The following is a 19,922-nucleotide window of genomic DNA, read 5'->3' on the forward strand; positions in this document are numbered from 1 at the left end:
GTGGATTTGACTGTTTCATCTTGTAGTTTATCAATTTTTGCTTTGTTTTATTTTGCTTTATTTTAAAGCTCTGCTATTAGATGTATATACAGGATTGTTATGTCTCTTGGATTAATTCCTATTTTATCACAAAATAATTTTATCCTTGATAATATTCTTCTAAAATCTATTTTTGTCTGATATTAATATAGCTATTCCTGCTTTCTTTTGACAGGTGTTAATGTGGTGTATCCTTTTCTATCCTTGTACTTGTAATCTAAGTATGTCATTATTGTTAGAGCATTTCTTATAGGTGCATATAGTTAGGGCTTTTTCATCCAATCTGACAATCTCTTCCTTTTAATTGGGTGTTGAGACCATTTATATTTAATGTGATTATTGTCTTTCTATTTGTCTTCCATTTGTCCCATCTGTTCTTTAATCCCCCTTTTCTTCTTTTTCTGCCTTCTTTTGGTTTAAACAAGCATTTTCAGTGATTCTGCTTATTTTCTCCTTTGGCATCTAATCTTTCTTCTTAAGGTCTTAGTATAGAGCCATACTTTTATCTGTATTGCACTTTATGAGTTAATGTCATGCCCTTCCTCCAACCTCTGCCCCACCACCCCTAGCTCACTGACCCTTCTTTGGTACTGGATTCAGTCACCTACAGAGTTTGCTATGCTTCTCCAATTTTTGTCATTCACAAACTCTGCTAATTAATCCCTTTAATTATCTTCATATAAATCAAAATTATAAACATCAAACAGTTCAGAGTTGAGGACATTGTCCAGCAACAGATCACTGGAAAACTGCCTAGAAGCTCTGAGTGATCCACTAATAAGATCCATTGAGTATACTTATTCATTCATCATGAAAAATTTCCTCTGAGTATCTTGACTTAAAGGGTAAGATAATTAATGAACACAAAACTATATGGAAGAAACTAGGGCCAACAGGATAGATCTCTTGAGAAAGGTAATTTATCTCACAACTTCTGTAGCTGGTAGCACTTTTTAAAAAGGGAATGTAACATGTAGCTACCATCATAAAATCCAGAATACACCTGGCTATGATACCTCTTAATAGCCACAAACTCAACATACAAACTGTTACAATACTCAGTAATACCTGTTTTATACTATACAGTAAGAATTAAAAGTTCAGAAGAGTCACAAGGCAACAGTGCTTTGCGTTAACTCTATATTCCTTTTCAACAAATACAACTAATTATTGAACTCTGTCTTTGGAAGGCTTATATTCAAATGTGGGAAGAAATAGTAAACAAATCATTATTAAGTATATTAAAGATGTTAAGTGCTCTACAGTTAAATAGAGCAGGATCAGAGGGAAACAGGAATGCCAGAGGGCAGGGATACATTTTATAGAAGGTTGGGTGAAAAGTGGCACTTCAGCAGACTTAAAGATGATAAGGGAGCAAGCAAAGCAGAGAGCTGGGGGAAAACATTCTAGGCAAAGGGACCAGCCAAATGCAAAGTCCTAAAGGCAGGAGTATGACTGGAGTATATGAGGAGAGGAAGCCAAAATGGAGGGAGTATTAGGAGAAGGAACCATTGAAGTCATGCGTCTGACTGTCCACGGCAAAGGTCGGCATTTAATTTTCTGTAAGAGGACAGACTGTAAATATTTTAAGTTTGCAGACCACTTAAGATCTCTATTACATATTCTTCTTTGTTTTCTTTTTTAATCAAATCAACGCTTTAAAAATGTAAAAACCATTCTTAGCTCATTAGCCTTACAGAAACAGGCCTAGGCAGGATTTGGCCTGTAAAACTTACTCCAGGCTCTTGAAAGGACTTTGGCTTTTACTCTAAGGAAAATATTATTTGACTCATTTTGAAAGAATTGCCATGGCTGTAGGGAGGAAAGGAAGACCAATTATTAGGACACTGCAGTAATCCAGAGCAGAGATAGTGGGAGCTCAGACAAGGGTGGTAACCAGGAAAATAAGGAGACGTGGTTAGATTCTGGCTTTTACATTTTCCCTACTCTCCAGATAAAGTGGATGGATTTGCTCACGAATTGGATTCGCAAAGTGTGAAAGGAGTCATGGGTGACTCAGTACTTTTGGCCTGAACAACCAGAAGAGCGTTTTATTACCCAAGATTGGGAAGACTGGGAGTGGATGTATAAAGTGTGTGTTTTGTTTCAAAATAAAGTAGAATTCATATTCCTCAAGTCCCACCACAACTTTGTAGCTATTTTATTTATTCTTCCAGAACTTCAGAATCATTTTTTTGTAAAGTTACAAAAAGATCCTGTTGTGATTTAATGGAACTGCTCTAAGTGTAAAAATTAATTTGTGAAGAAATGGCTTCTTAACTATCTTCCATTCTATAAACATGGACCAGGTATTCTTTTTTGCCTCTGAATAAAGTTTTACAGTTTTCTTCCTATAAGTTCTCCATACTTCCTATGAAAGTATTCCCAGACATCGTATACTTTTTTGTTGCTACTGTAAATGTTAAAAAAAAAAATTTCTAGATAGTTTCGACTGGATTTTAGGGAAAATATGAAATTTGTTTACTTAGCTGTTGTACTGAACTCTTATTTTTGCATTGATCCTCTTATGTTTTGTTAAGATATATAACTATTTCAACACTGTGATTTTTTCCAGTATACATTTGCAACCGCTATATTTTTTCTATCTAAACCATTCCTTTACGCATTGGCTAAAATTTCTAAAACACAAGTCATAGCAAGCACTCTGGTTTTAATGGGGCTTCCCTCAAGTTTTCAGTCTTGAGTGTGATGTCAAAATTGTTTTACATGGTTTTTAATCTAGTGATTACGTTTTCATCTCTTGTTTTCAAGTCTCTTCACTTTCTTCAGGTCTCAGTTCCCTCTTCTTTGCCATATGCATTAGTTGCTAATTTCTTCTGAATCTTCATAAGAAAGTGAATCAGAAATTTCAGGGTATTCCTCCCTATTCTTAATGTATTTCAGAGTAAGTGATTTACATGGATTGCTCTTCAGAGCTGTCTGTTCCTTTCTTTTGAAATGAAATTTATTCTTCATAAATTTAACTATCTTTCTTGCTGTTTGTCCTAATTGCAGGTGTATTTTTGTAGGTTTAGAGCAGTTTTCAACTTTGGCGTTACTGACATTTTGGGCCAAATAATTCTTTGTTGTGGGGGCTGTCTCATGTTTAGCACCATCTTTGGACTCTACTAACTAGATGCCAGTAGAGCTATCTACTGTTACATACCCAGTACTCCATTGGGGTATACAACCAACAATGTTTCCAGACACTGTCAAATGTTCCAGTGGAGGGCAAAATTGCCCCCAACTGGAAACCAATGATTTAGTTAAGTAGATGGTATGGATTCTAACAGAGATTAAAATTGCTTTCTGTCATTACAGAGTCATGTCCAATGCCACCTCCTCAATGAGACTTCCCTGTATTACCTATCTACATTAGGACTCCCCCTACTCACACACATACCTTCCATTAAATATCACAGTAGATTTCAATATGTAGACCCTTTCAAGGAGTCCATGAGGTCAAAACTGTTTTCATATCAATACTAACACATGCTTTGCCTTTTTCCACTGTACTGCCATTTGCAGTGATGGTGCTGATGCCTTAGGCCGAGTCAAAGCAGCGTCAACCGACTATACTAGCCATCACGGTAGTCTTCATCACCATGTACTCCATTAAAAAAAAACAAAAAACAAGCAGTTTCACTTAAGAATGTCATGAGGAAACAGAAAAAGATAGCCATTTTATTAAATTATGATTTGTGTGCACACACACATCTGTTTTAACATTTAGTGTCATAGACAGGAAGTACGTATACAACACCTTTTGCCCTTACTGAGATACAACTGGGGGTCTTAAGGAAAAGTAGCTGTATGACTATTTGAGCTATGTGCTAAATAAGCTGTTTTTTTAATGGAACATCATTTTTACTTTAAAGAAAAACTGACACATTATCAGCCTTGAATATTTGGCAGACATTTTCTTGAAAATGAATGAAGTGGACCTGTAACTTTAAGGAAAACAACCAACAGTATTTGCTGCCAAATTTGAATTTTGAAATTTGAATACAACATGAGTAAATCTGATCACTTCCCAATTCTTAGACTTTTCTGATGAACTCAGTGGTGATATTTTAAAATGTGAATGTTTGATAATGTATATGTCAACATTTGGTAGATGTGTATAAGTCGGTGATCCAATACTTTCTAAATGATCAATGCATGTTAAAAATCATGCATTTAATAAGTGATCTTTTCAAAGCGCAGAGCATGAAAAGTTCACTCATAGAGTCTATCACAACCAAAATTATTGTCATATTTTGGTGTGGTGCTAAAAAATATTCAAAATTATCTGAAAGGCTATTAAAATATTCCTCCCCTTTCCAACTATATACATCTGTATGAGGCCAGATTTTCTTTATATAGTTCAACCAAAATAACAAATGACAGCAGACTGAAAGGGAACTGTGAGAATATAGCTATCTTCTGCTAAGTCAAACATTTTTAAAAGGAGTTTTTTCTTACTATTAGTATTCATCTACTTTTCTTACTATAGGTATACAAGAAATTTTCTAGAATTTCCATGGGAGATCTAAAGTAAAGTTGAATTATAAACAAACATACTAATTATAGACTGCTTTATGACAGAAAGATAGTACTAACTCAGTAGCCTGTAATTACAAATCTTAATCCATGACTTTGGACTACTTTTTCCTCGTCAGAACACAGGTACACTACAGAGTCTTAGATTGAAAAAGATGGTAGCAGTTAAGCAATCTAATTTTCAACCCAAAACAGCAAACAACCTCCTTAAATAAAAGCTAGGGTGAAAAAATGATGTTCCAATCAAACACTCATTCAATAAATACCAGGCATCCAGTGTCTCAGAGTCAGGTACTAGGGAGATCACAGGTGGTCTAAAAATGACACATGGATCAAAGAGCTCATGGGCTAGTAAAAGAGACAAAAATATAACACAAATAAAATCATGTTTAACATGCCAGCAGTCCTGGCATTTCCAAAGGAGATGGCCAATGGGTAGGTATTTGTTCGGGGGCAGGTGAGGCAGAAGAGGAGTATTCTGGGAAGCCATCTAGGAAAAGAAAGGTAAATGGTAATTCTGAAAGATAAATGGGGCTGGGGTGGAAATGGGATGGGGGTAAGACAAAGGCATTAAAAACAGGATAGCTGATTATTTGCTTTAGTTGCTTTAAATGAACAGAAGCAAGCTGAGATTGCTAGAGCATATACAGTAAGGGAGAGAGGGATTCAAATTCACCTAGAGAAGCAGAGACCAGGTCACAAAGGGTCTTGTGTGCCATGTGAAGAAACTGCACTCAAGGTTTAAAGCAGGCGATGTATTCTAGAAAGAGCGTGAAGGACACTACTGCTAATATCCATAAGGATCTTTGCCAAGTAGGAATGGAAGTCATGGTCAATTCATACACCCCTTAGGAAGAAGGGAGTCATACTACTTAGTGAAAGATGCTGTTTTAGAGACAGGGGGAAGAAGGTTGGGATGAAAGTCAGGTTTTGGACCGTGGTGACTGGGTAGAGGGAGATACTCGTCATGGGTACAGAGAACATAGAAAACCAGGAGAGGTTATCTCCCCAGGAAGACTACCAGTGGAAACACTGATTTCAGGAATCAGGTAAACCACTTCAAGAATGGAAAAAAAAAAACCCCAAAATTTAAATAAACTTGAAAACCTCAAATGAAAAAAGCTGGAAGTTTATTTGTTAGATGACAGTACAGGAGAAAATGTGGTTAAGCTGCAGCAAATACCACTTTAGGACTGTACTTTAAGAACACAAAATAAATCCAAATTGGGATTTGATTAATGTTTTTTAAAAATTCACTTCAAAATTTGCCTTACATTTGCTCCTAATCAAAAGACTAAAAATATAAAATAAAGCCAAATACATACTTTTTCTGCTTTTTTGTCAGAAATGTCTTGCTTTTCCAGAACGGCCATGCTCTCCTTCAGGTTCTTCACAATGTCTGCTGGAGATTTGTGAGACTTCCCAAAAGGGAACGGCATGGCGGCAGCGACAGGCGCCTCACTGCACTCTGCCTGCTTTACCTGGGGACACAACACAAGGCACCACTGAGAAGAAGTAGGGTCACCAGAGGACATACTGTCTAAATCCTAATCTGTAAAGAAAATCAGTGTTTGAGAAAGTCATTTTATGTGACTTTTTAAAATCAGGTTGGATTGGGAAACCCACAAATATATGAATGAGAGCGATGAAAATACAGACTTCTCAGGATTATAGAACACTTTGTACTTTTCACAGCAGCTTTTTTATCACCTGCTTTCCTAACTACCCATTTGAGGAGGGACATGTTGGTGCTGATGATTTAAGGCAACCAGTATTGCCAGGCCACATGCTCAGCACTTTAATTCATCATCTCATGGGATCTTTTCAAACAATTCCCTGAGGGACATTATTATTCCCATTTATAAGTGAAGTTCAACAAGGTTAATAAACTGGTTCAAAGTACCAAGTGGTAAAACCAGCTCAAGCTCAGGTCTTTCTTGATCCAAAGTGTCCTTAATCATCACACTATACCTCCAATTAATAGGCACCTCTATTTTACAGCTGAGGAAACTGAGGCATAAGTTAGGTAAGGAGCTTAGCCAAACAGCACTAGCACACATGACTAGCACTATCTTGGTCTCTACAGAGGCTCCGGTGCTCATGCTGCTTCCCCCCACATCCCGGATGGGCGCACACCTTCTCAGCACACCCATTCTCCTTTTCAGTCAGTCACGGGGTCTCCAAGCTGGAGAGAACCTTGGATAGAGCCTTGGCCCAGTCTCCCATCAGATCCTCAAATCCCTTTAAGTGACAGTTTCAACATTTGGATATGACTACCTCCTATGAAGGAACTCACTGGACAAAACCCTGGTGATAATGAACTTCTGGAAGTTCTTAATTTTTTTGTGGGGAGTAGAAAGCAACATTTCAACCACATAAACCACAATATTACATCATGCATAAGGAGAAAGGACATCAACTATTCCAAGAAGTCACCATGAAAAACAAAGTACACAAGACAATGGAAAATAACTTGGGAACATGTCAGAAGTTACAATTTCTTTCACTAAATAAACTAAAAGAAGTTATACTCATAGGCATTAAACAGCCTCAGACACCAAAGATAACACTTTTGAGAAGATCACTTAGATAAGTGATGTTCAAACTGGGAGTTCCAAACTCCCCTGGTGCTCACCACCCACCTCCACTAAAGCAGGGAGAGGTGGGTCTCAGATATCCCAACCCTACTTTGTTTTTCCTGCCTTTGCCAATATAAAACATCTCCGTTGCACAGCAACATAACAATTCTTTTGAACTTTGCCTGACTTTATTTGAAAAGAGTATATGAGTTTTTTTCTCTAAAGTTTGAGATACAGTGACCTACTTATCTGTTTATAAGCAAACATTTAGGGAAAGAGCATGCAAATGAATGCTAATGTGAAAGTTACCATTAAATCATGAACAGGTAATGTTACTGCTTGACATATTTTGATATGATTTGTTCTGATCAATCTCTATGCCCAAATATTATATATATATACATATCACCTTCTGTCACCTTGCAAATCCTTTTTTGATCAAATTAAAACCTTACTTAACCAAAGGGAAATGTCCTCAGACACAGGTTCTTAAATTCAAAGGCACATAAATTTACTTCTAAATATCTTTTCTATTACAAGTTGGGATCAAATATAGGTAAGTTATTCCCAAGTGGCTGTTATATTATCTCTCTGATTACCTGGCTAGATGAGACACAATTCCTGTATCATTCTTTTCCATTACTTCTCTCTTTTTAACCTTTTCTTAAAGGGAGGTGGGCAGTAATGCAGGTTGCATTTCCATAAACACAGTGGATTCACACTCACAATAAATCCTCTGAAAATACAATTTCTCCTAGTTGTACTCTGCGAATAATAGCTGTGATGCTACAAGTAAATGCTGGGTGGAGGGTGGGAATGTTTAATGGTATTTTGCAGGAAGTGTTATGGTGCTATGCAACAGAGATATTTTCAGCTCTGGCTCAATGGTGGAAGAAGTGACTTTCTAGGGCAAAGGGTTTTAAAAAGTCCTACCACACACCAAATACTGGTCATAGAAGAAAGAGTACAGCTGCTGGAGAGAATACATAGATAAAAGGCTTCTGTGACAGAAAGGGGAGGCATGGTACAATCATTCCTCTTAATTAGTACACTAGGCAGCAAAGAGTTTGCAGAACATACAAATGAAAAAGCCTGTACTTTGAGGAAATACAGATAGTAACAGTACCCTAAACAAGCAGGTTTCATACCCAGGATTCATCACAGTGGTGAAATTATTTATGACTTCTTCATGTTTTCTCTCTCTGCCTTCCTCCGTTTCTCTCACACACAGTATACATCTTTTATGATGTATTACTTAAAAAATAGAGTTAAAGTATATTGAGTATAAAAATAAGAACTATATAAATGACTCTATTATAAAACACAATAACAAAAGAACTAGATAGTTCTTAAAGCATGACTGCAGTAATTTTACAAAATCTTTCTTTCATTTGTGTCCTCAGATTCATCAGTTCTTACACAATAGTCCAAGATTCTGGGGGGAAGGAGGCAAGGACAAAAATACCCCTTAAAACTTCTACATTTGAATTTGGTTATGTCTAAGCCTGCATGTATTAAGCTTAAATATACTAATATTGTGCGCCACTCAGTGATCCAACTTTTTAAATAATCACTTGAAAACAGAGAAGTTTAAAATTTATGAATAGTTCTTATATAGATAATGCATGTACCTAGAATACTGCTAAAAGGCTAAGAGTAATACTTTAGGAAACAATATTTTCAAAAAGCATGTTAGATTTATATGCATAGAGCTACTAAGTATTCATTGTGTTACTGAATTTACAATGAGTAGAATACAGAAAACAACTGTAGCTATTGAGGCAAATGTTACAAGTACTATGGTGAAATCATGGATGTGTCATGTAAGCATGCTCACTAAAGATGCAGAGAAAGATACCAGAACAACTGGTCAAAAGAGCTGAAAGTGGGACCCCTCTGGGGAGCAGAAAAAGGGCAGAGGACTGGTATTCCTTCTTACAAGCCTTTTTTGTAACAATTTGCCTCCTTCATCTATACACATGTTGAATTTTGATAAACATAAAAACTAAGTTTAAAGAAATCAATGAATAATATAAAACAATCTATCCTTAATACACAGAAAGTACTATTCATAAAACATTTGCATGGAAGGCTGAATGACATAGAAAAGTATAAGGCTGCCACATATACTATGGAATCCTGAAAGTTAAACAGAGCCAATGGAACCGGTTGTGTTTTTCAAACTTTGATCATGATCTGTAATTAAGAAACTATTTAATATAGTGCACACACATACACACAAAGCTAAAACTGATATTTCTTATTTTAAAAAAATACTGATGACTAAACAGATTTCATGAATCGAATTAATTTTACTGATAATAGAGAGGGAATGAAGATTTGGAATCCACGAATTTCAGTATAAAGACTTGAGTCTCATGCTTCAACTCTTCCTTCAGTCTCGTAACATCAAGCCTTAATCACAAGAAACAGAAGTTAATCCCTTCATAGAACAACATATCACTTCCCAACAATGCTTCAATGATAGCGAAGGCCCACTATGAGCCGACTGCAGCCCACACTGCTTTCTCCCAGGAGGGAGGCAGTGCCTTCAAAAGGGTCTGGTCCACCATCAAGCAGTACTATTCAAAGTGCTCTGTGACCCTGAAGGATGTGAAACACACAGACACATGTCTTGAGTTTTGTCACTGATAATCCCAAGAGTATAGAGATGCCCAAGCTGGAAGTAACAATGGTTACACAAGAGTTAAGACAGTTAAAAGACAACATTCACCGTAACCATCAGCCTACCTTTCTCATTTTCCCCTTTCCTCCTTTACCTGCAGCAGTATTTCATTATAAGCAGCAGTATTTCATTATAAGCATTTGAGGGAATTTTACAAAAAATAACAGGTCCACTCATGTGAGTCCTTCAGTAACTTTACACTGCCCTTATTTTAAAAAATCCAAATTCCTTACCATGGTCCTCTAGACTCTTCCCATTATCCACTTGTAGCACAGCCCTCTAGCCTTTATCAGAGGTCCACTGACAATGATGTCCTTTCTGCTCCTTGAATATGCCAACTACTTTCTAAGCTAGAGTACTACATTTACAAATATGGTAAAAATTTTAATTTTTAAATCTAGATGTTGGGTGTATAGGTTGTCATTGTTACTCAACTTTTCACTATGTTCAAACTTTTTCTTAATAGTGTTTTAAAACTGCTTAAACTATGTTTTGAACACAACTACAGTTTGTGAAGGAAATGGACAAAAGCACATATTATAACTCAAAAAATTCATTTAGGTTTTAATACATTAATTCCTCCTAACCCCCATTCCTTCAAAAAAAAAAAAATTCCTGGTTCACAATAAATTTTGGCAGGGTTCTTTGGGCTGAGCCAAAATTATTACTGTAACTGGGACAAAGTCAACCACTGTTAGGATTTGAAGCTTGCTCCTGATGATCAACTGTGGCATATGTTTGAATCCTCAAGATTAAAAAAAAAGAAAAAGTTTTGGAGGAGAAACTTAACTTAAAAATTTGAGGGGAGAGGGGAAGAGGTGGGGGATAATTTAATATACTACTTTTATTAAATTAACATTTATGGAATTGTATGCTAAATCTGCATGAACATGCAGCACGGAACACCCATTAGCTTTCTTGCATTGCTCTCCCCTAGATGGGTTCCTCTCTCTCTCTAAATACTCTCTTTCTGCATTTAATTCAATGACTCATCTTTGCTCCAGTGTTGATGTCCTTCAAGTTTCCACCCTTGGCTGTCTTCTTACCCAACATTCTCTGAGTGATCTCATCTACCCATGGTTTCAACAACCTGAACTCTACCTTCTGTTTCAAACAATTAGCTTACATTTCCAACTTCTGTTCCCTGTAAGGGATCTTCCAGGCAACTCAAACCTCATCCCCAAGTCCTGCTTCTTCTTCTAAGTTTCCCTTCACAGTGAGTGACTGGACACCCGATCATAAAACAGGGTCATCATATCAGACTCTTTCTACTTGTTAACTCTTCCATATATAATCAGTTCACAATTTCAATCAGTTCTATTTTCTAAATCTCTCTATCCCTACAGATGTTAAGTGTAGACCTTCACTATTCTGCACATAGGGCAGTGGTTCTCAATGAGGGCAATATTACCCCTAGGGTGTCTGTTTTGGGAAATGTGGTTGTCACAGTGATTGGGACATTTACTGACCATTGAAATCATAAAAATAAAAAATATATAAAAACATTGTTTTGTTGTGTTGTTGTAGTTTACATAAGCATAGCCTTTGACTAGCTTCTATATCCTTGGGGGGTTGGGCTGGGGGTCAGAATAATGAAGTCTTTCTATCTACCCCTGTAGCTATATCCATCACTGAGAATCTAACTTCTAGCTTTTAAGTAATGGTTACACTGTTCATTATGCAAAATTCAAATGTAAAGGTCTACACAGGGAAAGAGTGAAAATCACCTGCAAGGCCTATAGAAAATCACAGCTGGTATTAATAGTTGGCTATATGTCCTCCTGTTTATTACTTGCTCTGTATTTGTGGTCTTTTGCAATGGGAGTCTACTCTCCTCTCCAAAACATCATCAGATGGAGACCAGAGGATACTAGAAATGGTCACTTCCATCTTACAAGGCACAAAAACCTCAAATCACATTAATACTCTCAAAAGTACAATGCTCCACCCCAACAAAATGCTGTAGAACATACATGACACCTACTGGGAAAATAAAAGTTGGATATTACTAAATTCAGTCCTGTTAGATACTACCCTTTTTAGGCAATCTGATTGCTTTTGGCTTGTGCAACACATTCTTAATTCTGTATCTCTATTCACCCATGTACTTAATGCTGAGAAATAGTCAAATGATCCATAAGCCACTAGTTGGGATATTCATTCATTCAAATACTAACTGTACAGTCTTTATATGCCATAAATTAGACGCATCAAGAGTGCCTGCTCTCAAGAAAACAACATTCTGGTGTGTATGATGGGGGTGTATGTGTTCAGAGACAATGAAAAGCTGCTGAATGACAACACATTCCCAGACGGTTAAGTTCACAGTAGTCTACACTAATATTATCTGTTAGATCTGATTCATAAACTTGGTGGTTAAATGCAAAAATGGCAAACAAAAACTCCATATACAATAAGATTGTTGCACATAAGGGCTATTAAGGTACTTAATTAAGCAGTCACAGAAAGTGTGAAATGTGGTACCCACCTGAACCCATTTTTTATATAGTGGCTCTGAGACCTAATTCCTGCTTCTAGGGTTAATGTTACTTAATTGAAATAAATTCTGAATATCTACAATATGCCAGATAATGTATTATGTGCTAGACTATCAATATAGTAGTGCAGGGCAATTATGTACTGCACAGTATTTAATTACATGGGTTTTAAAGATAACCTGAGTTCAAATCTTGAATTTACCACATCTTAGCAGAGGTAGCCTTTTCTAGGCCCCCTTTCCTCATCTCTAAAACAAGAAAAACAATAGCTACCTTAGAACTTGGTATAAGAACTATTGAAGTGCTTACCACAACATCTGCATATGCTAGTATCTGAATATAGTAGTAAAGGACAGTTATATGGGTCTTCCAAAATATGAATTGTGACTATTATTTCCATGACCAAAATGGCTTAAAAAAAAAAGATATCTACAGACTGGATAGCAATTAAAATGAGTGATCTTATCATTTTTAAACCTGAATCAAAAAGGTGTGATTTAGCTTTTGGATGGATATGATACATGCCCTTCTTAGCTAAGATGCAATGACTTAGCTCAATTAAAACCATGAGTAACTTTTAGAAGCAGTTGACTTTTGGTTAACTATTAAAGCTACCAAACACATGGCTCTTCATTAACTATGTCAAACCCAAAATTAAGTGTTCAAGAGCATTTAAGACTTTGAAGTGTATTTCATAAATAATATATCTTGACCAGACAGACTTTCAGGGGCCAGATGTTTCAACACCTGAAATTCTGCAGGTGTCAAAATGACATTCTTTTGTAGCCTAGATGGTAAATCAGGTGGCTATAGTGGTGGTAACAGTAGCAGTGTTCAATAAATGTAAGATCTCTCTTCTTACTACACTTTACAGTTTACAAAGCACTGTCACTCTCCTGTTCAATTCCTCCCTTGATGACTTCCCATTTCACTCAGAATAAATCCAAACTCCTGACCAAGGGCCTACTAGGACCCTTGCAATCTACTCCTCTCTGTTCTAATCTCTTATACTCTAGGCTTCAGTCATACTTTCTAGCCCAGTGTGGGCCAGGCCTAAGTACAACTCCCCATAATGTTTGTGGAGCAACTTTAAGCTCAAATCACTGTGGCTTGCTCTCATTTTACTCACACTTTCACTACTATGACACCCTATCAATAGGGCCTTCCCTGGCTGCTGTTTCCAAAATAGCACCTCTCCCTAACTCTCATCTCCTTCCTGTTTCATTGCTCTTCCAGAACTTGTCACCACAACCTGATGTATGTTTATCTGTTTTCTTCTCTATCAATGTTAATCCCATGAAAACAAGGACTTCATTGTTTTCACTCATTCATTATTGTATACCCAGAAACTGGAATCATGCCTGGCACATACTTGTAGAGAATTTGTAGAATGAATGAACTATTTCTTTTGATCCTCAAGGAAATAATAAGATTGTTTTGATCCTTCATTCCTAAAAGAAGATTTATTTTTTCTGCTCTATAGAGTAAACTAAGGGTCAAAAATACTGATGATTATATCGAATTTACCAAGTATCATAATTCTTCCAAGTGGTAAAGACACCTCAAGACAAATGCTGGGCATAGAAGCCACAGGGCATAAATATGCAAAGAAGTAAAAAGCTAACCTTTTCAAACAATAAGGCTTCTCTCTCACTTACCAACTTTACATTTCCCTGTATGGCCCCGGAAGATGACTGGTTAGCCAGAGACGGGTAAGATTCCTCAAGGGAGGAACAACCTAAGACAGGCACAGTCACAGGGGGGCCATCAGGTGAGAAAAAGGGGGATCAACAAAGGTGAGGCTTAGAACCTCACCCCCCCTGTTTTGAGAGAAATCTTCTGCATCCGTGGATGTTTTGTTGCCCTTGTCTAGCTTGGATTAATACTTAGTCTATAGGCACACACCTGATCATCTACATTTGCCCTCTTACAGCACTAAACTATGTCTTCTACCTTTATCTTGCATCTACCTACCACTTCAGCATTTTATTAAAAATAATAATAATAATAATAAGGGAGAAGTGTGGGATTCACATATGAATCAAGTATAAAAATCAAACGAATATTCATATTTGACCTGATGGTTTATAGTTCATAATGCGTGATCAAAACCGAAAGTTTCTGTGATATGACTGCCCTTGCACTGTTCACCATGTAAGAACTTATTCACTATGTAAGAACTTGTTCACCATGTAAGAACTTGTTCGTTATGCTTCAGAAGATTGGAGACTGTTGAGAATTAGGCTTGGGGTTGATTAATGATTGTGCATTGAGTCCCCTATACAGAATTTTATTGTTGTTAACAACCATTTGATCAATAAATATGAGAGATGCCCTCTCCAAAAAATAAAAAATAAAAAATAAATGTTTCTTCTCTCTAAAATTTATGTACCAAGATGGCAACTGGATCGTTATCTAAAACAGTGGAAAAAGGGGAGAACAAAAATCTTCAGAAAATACAACTGAACATTTTTAAAAGTCATTTAAAATCAATGTTTCTAAAGATTTCTAATATGAAAAATGCCCACAATTACTCTTAACTGCATATGTGGATATAATCACTTTAGATACAAAGGTATATATTTTTAAAGTAATAACCCCATGTATGATCTCTAGCTGCATACATAAGCTGGACCAGGAGAAAAAAATACCAAAGGTTAGTAATAGGTAGTAAGAATTGAGTTGCACAGTAAATTTGTCTGAAGGCTACATATTTACAGTGATTAATGTAATAACTGTTTTTTTTCCTGATTATAAAAGTGCTATTTAAAAAAATTAATACAAGATTATTTCCAGTAAAAGGAACCAGGGTTCTATAAAAGAGCAGGAAATACACAAGATGAGCCTGGTCGGACATGTTGCCTCAGAAGCAAAGATGAATGGGGTCATGCCAAAAAAAGGAAAATTATCACAATGAATTGACATGCAAATTAAACATCTGCATATATTATATTATATATACAACAGTATTAAGTATACATAACACAGTTAATCTAAGTAAAACATTAAAATTCATGAAAATTATAACACTAAAAAAGTGAATGGATTGGTCACTTTGGAATTTGTGAGAGCAGCTCAATACCCCAAAAACTGGTAAATACAAAGGGAACAGCACATTTATCCTGTCTTTTCTGTATAGCCTGTATTTGAGGGTAACCAAATAGGTGACAAGAAAGCTCTTTACAAATGATTCACAAAACAAGTTAACTATACAAAAATAGAAAATTATCATTTTGTAATCCTTGATGAAATAATGGATCTAGGCAACACTCATCAAAGGCCATTAAAATCACAGGTGACACTTGGAACACACTGATCTGTTACTAAAAACAGGGCAACCAGACATCAATGTGTCTCATGATACAATGCAATAGGAACTACAAAGCTCCATCTATGAAACTATTTGATCTCCTTTCTCCCACTTAAAAAAAAAAATCTGAATCTAATCAAGTTCCTAGATCATCTAGGTCTAGAAGAAACACGGGGTAGAGAGAGAAACAAATTAAACATCATAAGGAAACAGTAAAACAAGTCCACAAGGGACACTTGACGAGACAAATCCTGGGTTTCTACAACAGATTAATTAGTACAAGGGGAGGGGGGCAGTGGGGAATGTTAAATAATAAAAGAGACTTAGAAGACAGTCAAATGTACAGACCTTCTCTTGACCCTGCTTCAAATAAACCAACTATAATAAAGATGTACAGGCAATCTGAAATTATACACTGGGTATGATAATAAGGGAATTACTGTTATTTTCAGAATATAGCAGATATGTTAAAAAATGTCCTTATCAGTTGGACACACATATTGAAGTATGAGGGATTTGGGATTTGCTTTAAAATACTCCAATACCATCCCTCCCTAATATTAAGGTGGGGAAATAGATGAAACAAGGTTAGCAAAGTATTAATAACTGTTGACACTGGAAATTCATTATACTAGAGTCCATTTGTATATTCTTGAACATTTTTGTAATTTGTAAAAAATTGGTTAAGGGAAAAATGTCTATTCTGAAGAATTTGTATGTTTCTTTTACAATTAGTTTGTCCATTGCGCTTTGCTTTTTTTTCCTCCTTACTTGCCAATGGCTACCTTGTGTTTCTGACATTAAAAATAACCCTTTTTCCTCTATAGCCTCACAGCTCTCTTACTTAACTGTTCCGATCTACATGTGTTTTCATTTTGTTCTGCCGCAATTCAATAAATAAACTTATCTGTTGATGGCAGATGAGAAAGAGTATCTCTAAAGAAAATAGGAATATGGGCAATGCCTTCAGCAGCTGCCTTACAGAGCCCCTGCCTGAAATTATTCTTGGAAAACTATAGCAATTGCCAACATAGTACCCCTTCTTGGGAATGCCCTTACTTCTCTAAAACCCTGCCCATCTCTAACTCAATGAAAATTATAACACTAAAACTTTTAAATACTAGCTCCTCCATGAAGAACACCATAAAAGTAATCTCCCTGCTCACAATCCTATGCTTTTAAAATCTTGATTATAGTATGCTATTATTATGTACGTATGTATCGCCCTCAAAGAGTCAGGAAGCAACCTTGGTGGAAAAACTAAACATAAATAAAGCCATCATGTTATATGCTCATAACATCTGGCATACTGCTTTATATAAGACTCAAGACACATGTATTGACTGGAATTGAGAAACTTTTCTCAAAACAGAAAAGGCCATAAAAATGATTGATACATATATAACCAGGAGTTTACTTAAAAGTTTTCATCTGAAAGCCAGCCAGAAAGGGAATAGGGGCTACCACCTAGATGGTCTTGGGAGGGTAAATGAGCAAGAAATCTAGGAAAGCACCTATAATTTACTTATTGCTATGTACAAAGTTGGATCCATACTTGTTGAGCAAACCTAATTTGTCCACCTGTATGTGCCATGAATATAAACATAGCAAAATTCTGACTAAAGTGTGATAGATTCATGTAAATAATAACTAAGAGGGAATACTGAAAGGGTTGATCTGAGTTCCCAAGATTGTGGCTCAATTTGTAAAGCCATCCTCTTTTAGATCTTCACTTTTTTGCACTATTTTCATTAATGTTAAATTAGAATGAACTTAGCACTAATCACTTGGGCATTATATTGTGATGTGTATTCTCTAATCTAATGCCTGTGAGTATACTTTCTATCCACAAAACTACTCCTCACTCTCTCCAATTTCATATATATATATTACATACTTATTTTACAACTTAGATTCACAAAGGCAGATCCCATACTGAGTGTGTAGACTCAAGGCAAATCTCTCTGACTCCAAATCCTCTTTATATTTACTTGTCATGTCTTCTTATACACAGATGAAGTATTATAAAAATGTACAACATAAAAGGGTAGTTTAACTATCAAATGCAATAACAGAACATAAGCAGAAATAAATGCTGACTGACTTTTTTTAATATTAATTTTTAAATTAATATTGATTGAATTAAAAAATAAAAATACTCATTTTAGAATTCTGATCAAATAGGCAAAAGACAATTTCTAAAAATAAGAGTTTAGTAAATATCAAAAGGATACTCCCTCAATGTCCTCTAACTCCCTGCCCCCCAAAAAACACAAAAAATCAGCCACACCTGTTTTCATATGCTTTGGACAGGATATTTATTGCTTATCACTGACAACCCAAGTTGTTTTTCTATTAAAGATCAGAAATGCGCTGCATAGTGAGCTAGGCTCTGAATGCTACAGAAAGCTTTATAGGTTTCACCAAGTCTCCCAAATACATGCATAGGTCTGAGTGACTGAGCTGCTCCATCCATTCATCCTTTGGGAGACGCAGTCTTAAACTAACCCAAAGTTCCTTTAGATATATGCTTACATTGCCTTCAGAACATTTTTTTAAACAGAGAGATTTTCAGAGCCTTCAAATCTTTTTCACATTTTCAGACTTTAAAGGTGTAAGTAAGGGTAAACAATTATTAGTGGAACATTCTCCATGACCCTAAAGTTAAAAGTACCTATAATATGTGTCACATGGACTGTTAATTGCATATTTGTAATCTCAATTGAATGTGAAGAACAATTCTTACGTGAACCTATCTTTACCAGTATTGACACAAGTTTAAATTTTTTTTAAAAAGATGCCATTTTAAATTAACAGCTTTTCTTCTGAATAAATTACAGAATACTTAATGAAATGGGCTTAGTAAATGTGACGTTAGAAATAATTTTTTTGTGTTCTTCTAAACATGCTTTCTGTTGCTAATCCTGGAAAGTTTTCTTTTACTCACAATAAACATAGGAATGTCAAATTATGGATGTTTGTGAAATATGATCTAATGGTAAAGTTCACTCTATTCGAGCAACAAAGCAAAAGACATTTGCTTATAGGGAGAGGCCTTTGCTGATTTTTAGACAAAATTACACAGGATTTTTTTTTAGGTACCAGATCTTACAAAAAGAGAAAAAAAACACTGTGATAATTTTACAAACAGCAACCTCATGTTGCTCAAAAACTTATTGAGAGACTCATACTACTAGTGTCAAGTTTGTGGTAATTTCAGTGTGCCATGCAATCATGCACTGCCAAGACTAAAATTATGATAATGAAATACAATAGAATATTTCAAGCTGCCTTAAATCCTTTCTGGCACAAGGCAAGGCATGTATAAGTATCCTCTTGAATAGTTCCAGAATTCACTTAAGGATATAGTTTGAAGTATTTTAACCAAACATAACTAAGTAACTCTTAGGAGTTAGGAATGTATCATGTATCAGAGCTCTATGACTTGGTTCTTGTAAGGTTAAATAACCTTTAAAAACACACACACACTAACTTGATTTCTGACTTGCAGAAAAAAGTGTGATTATGTATTTGCTTTTTGCTCCAATTGAGTATTGGCCCCAGAAGTAGTTTTTAAATGTCTCTTTTTTTTTTTACAGAACGTAGTTTGCTCAGGACTGAATTAAGCTTCCATGAATGGGAGTGCTCTTCTAAATTTTTTACTTCTAATTGTGATTAAATGAGTATCAAGTTCTAAATCTGCTTAACAGTATTATAAATAAAGTTGAGTTTTGAAAATTAAGGTCTATGTCCTTGTTATTTCAATTTTCTGTATGAATGTAGCTAGGCAAAACTTTTAATATTTTATATCAATAATTCCACACAAATATTTACTTAAATTCATCATAAAAGTAAATACACACTTTCTTCATAGCTGAAATTGTTGGACCAACACAGCTCTTATTCCAAGTCAGTGTGGGCGGGGGGTGGGGGGGGTGGCGGGGTTGTTGGGGAGGGGTGGTTACTGCAACATTTCTCAAAAGGACAAGCTGTTTTATAACTATTTCAGCAAAAGTACTCAGAGGTTATAGGCTTTGGGTCTTATTTCTGATGCATTATTTTATGTCCCTTCCCTTCTGTTCAGGACCTGCCCAGCTTTACTCTGTCTTAGGTACCAACCCAGTTGTCCCTGGAAGACAAAGGAACTGAGTGAGGGTAAAGAAACTCCTTGTCTTTCTCTCTACAAGTCAGACCTATTTGACCCAGGCCAGTTGCTGAATACGTCAGTTGTTCATCTTTATAAAAACAGAGAAATGATCCCTGACCCG

At 35.9% G+C, this 19,922-nt stretch overlaps 1 protein-coding gene across 3 annotated transcripts in view; it reads right to left on the reverse strand.

The window, feature by feature from the left end:
* The window catches only part of CAB39 (calcium binding protein 39), a 91,521-nt gene that overhangs the window by 48,811 nt on the left and 22,788 nt on the right, over positions 1–19,922 (reverse strand). For 2 of the 3 annotated variants that reach the window (XM_036912812.2, XM_036912802.2), the window contains exon 2: positions 5,907–6,062. The exons of the other annotated variant lie outside the window; for it this stretch is intronic. In XM_036912812.2, the coding sequence (XP_036768707.1) occupies positions 5,907–6,020 (114 nt within the window). In that variant the 5' untranslated portion in view covers positions 6,021–6,062. The remainder of the gene's footprint in view (positions 1–5,906; positions 6,063–19,922) is intronic. 3 annotated transcript variants of the gene reach the window in all.

This window comes from Manis pentadactyla, chromosome 6 (assembly GCF_030020395.1).
Source record: "Manis pentadactyla isolate mManPen7 chromosome 6, mManPen7.hap1, whole genome shotgun sequence".
In the NCBI taxonomy this organism is placed as follows: domain Eukaryota; kingdom Metazoa; phylum Chordata; class Mammalia; order Pholidota; family Manidae; genus Manis; species Manis pentadactyla.